The 1,683-nt window shown below is 28.2% G+C and overlaps 1 protein-coding gene across 1 annotated transcript; it reads left to right on the top strand.

Moving 5' to 3' along the window:
• Positions 1–220: 220 nt before the first annotated feature.
• LOC124421250 lies at positions 221–781 on the top strand. Its single transcript, XM_046956125.1, has one exon. The coding sequence runs from the start codon at positions 347–349 to the stop codon at positions 779–781; it is 435 nt and encodes a 144-aa protein (XP_046812081.1). The 5' UTR covers positions 221–346.
• Positions 782–1,683: the final 902 nt, after the last annotated feature.

Genomic DNA, 1,683 nt, shown 5'->3' with positions numbered 1-1,683 from the left:
AAAGAAGATGAAAACGAAAACAAACCGAGAACAAAAGTTTTTTTAAGAAGAAGAAGCTGCTTGCGATTAAGATTACCTGACTGGCGACTGTTTTAAAATTTAATTCAAATGTTTAAGTTTAGTTTAAAACCGGACGCCTGCGCGTTAATATAATTTACGTTAAAAAAAGCGAAATATTTAAATAGAAATATTAATAAAAATCTATAAATGAATATAATAGTAAAGTTTTAAAGAAATTTTAATAATAAAGTAAACAAATTTAAACGAAAAAGAAAATAAGAAAGAAATGTTTTGATTTTGTTACAAAATTGAAAGTGAAATTTTTTAACAAAAATCTATTAAGAAAATGTCTGCTGCCACCAATGCTATGGAGGCCTCCAGAAATGAGGAAGAAAAACTAAATTATTTTCAAAAAGTATGGCGTTTTCGCCGTTACTTGACCATAGAACCGTTTTTCTTCTTCTATTTAATGGCTAGTGTTTTCAATGCCATTGCCATGTTAAATTTTCCTTTGGATAAGGCGTGTCGCGTTAACTTGGGTTATAGTAAAGAAGTGTGTGCTACGACTTTGGATAAATCACAATATGACATCGATTGTGATGCATTTAATTTTGAAAATGCCACCGAATTTGAGGCCACAATGGCGGAAATGTTTTTCAATGACACCTCACCGGGCTTTAACTATACAGTGTGTAAAGCAGAAGTGGGTGCTCAGAAATTGGCTGCCAATGTTTCGGGCAAAAGAGCACCTATAGGTAAGAATCTATTTGAAGGAGTCTGACGAAAAGTTTCTAACTAAACAACCGGTTGTATTAGAAAATGTTTTTTTTTTTTAATTTATAAACTTTTAGTTTGACCCTCGTTATAATCACTTGGTATTATTATCATATAAGGTATTTTACAAAACATACAAAAACTATTTCCCATATTTAAATTTTAAAACCAAACTTAATACATATTAGTAAAATTATAAACAAAATTTCGATTAGAAATTTATACAAAATTTATTTAACATGACGTAAGATTTCTATAACATTTCCTCTTCTTTTAAATATAAAATAAAAAATTTTAATTTGTTTATAAAATTGTTGTCATTAATTTCTTAAAAATATCAGCCACCAAACAAAAAATTAAAAAAATACCCAGAATAATTATTTCAAACTTGATTTAAATACAATATTTTAATTCTACATCAAGTCAAAGCAACTGTATTTCAATTAAATTAAATATTTTTGTGCAAGCTAGAGCCAAAGTGGTAAAACTGGTAACTGAAGTTAATAAAATTTAGTAAAAAATATAATTATACAAAACAAATAAAAAATCTGAATTGCATTCTTCTTGTTATAAGAATATTTATTTGCTGCAGTTCAAAGGACCAGTTTACCGTCTTAAAACTTGTCCACCACTTTTGTAATATTCAAGAATATCCCTCGAATGAATTCTAGATTTTTGAAAAATTAGTTTTGTTTTAACTGTGTTCTGTTTAAGTTCAACTCTGTTCTAGTTAAGCTCCAGTTCTGTTCTTATCTAGTTCTGTTCTAGTTCTGTTCTAATTCTGTTCTAATTCTGTTCTAATTCTGTTCTGTTCTATTTCTGTTCTAGTTCTGTTCTGTTCTAGTTCTGTTCTAGTTCTGTTCTAGTTCTGTTCTAGTTCTGTTCTAGTTCTGTTCTAGTTCTGTTCTA

This window comes from Lucilia cuprina, unplaced genomic scaffold (genome assembly GCF_022045245.1).
Source record: "Lucilia cuprina isolate Lc7/37 unplaced genomic scaffold, ASM2204524v1 Scaffold_7876, whole genome shotgun sequence".
Classification (NCBI taxonomy): Eukaryota; Metazoa; Arthropoda; class Insecta; order Diptera; family Calliphoridae; genus Lucilia; species Lucilia cuprina.
Note: the sequence above shows the minus strand (reverse complement) of the source record. Positions and strands in the feature narration are given on the sequence as shown.

Bases quoted from the DNA above. Each gene is read 5' to 3' on its own strand.
- LOC124421250 (XM_046956125.1), top strand. From the start codon at position 347: ATGTCTGCTGCCACCAATGCTATGGAGGCCTCCAGAAATGAGGAAGAA.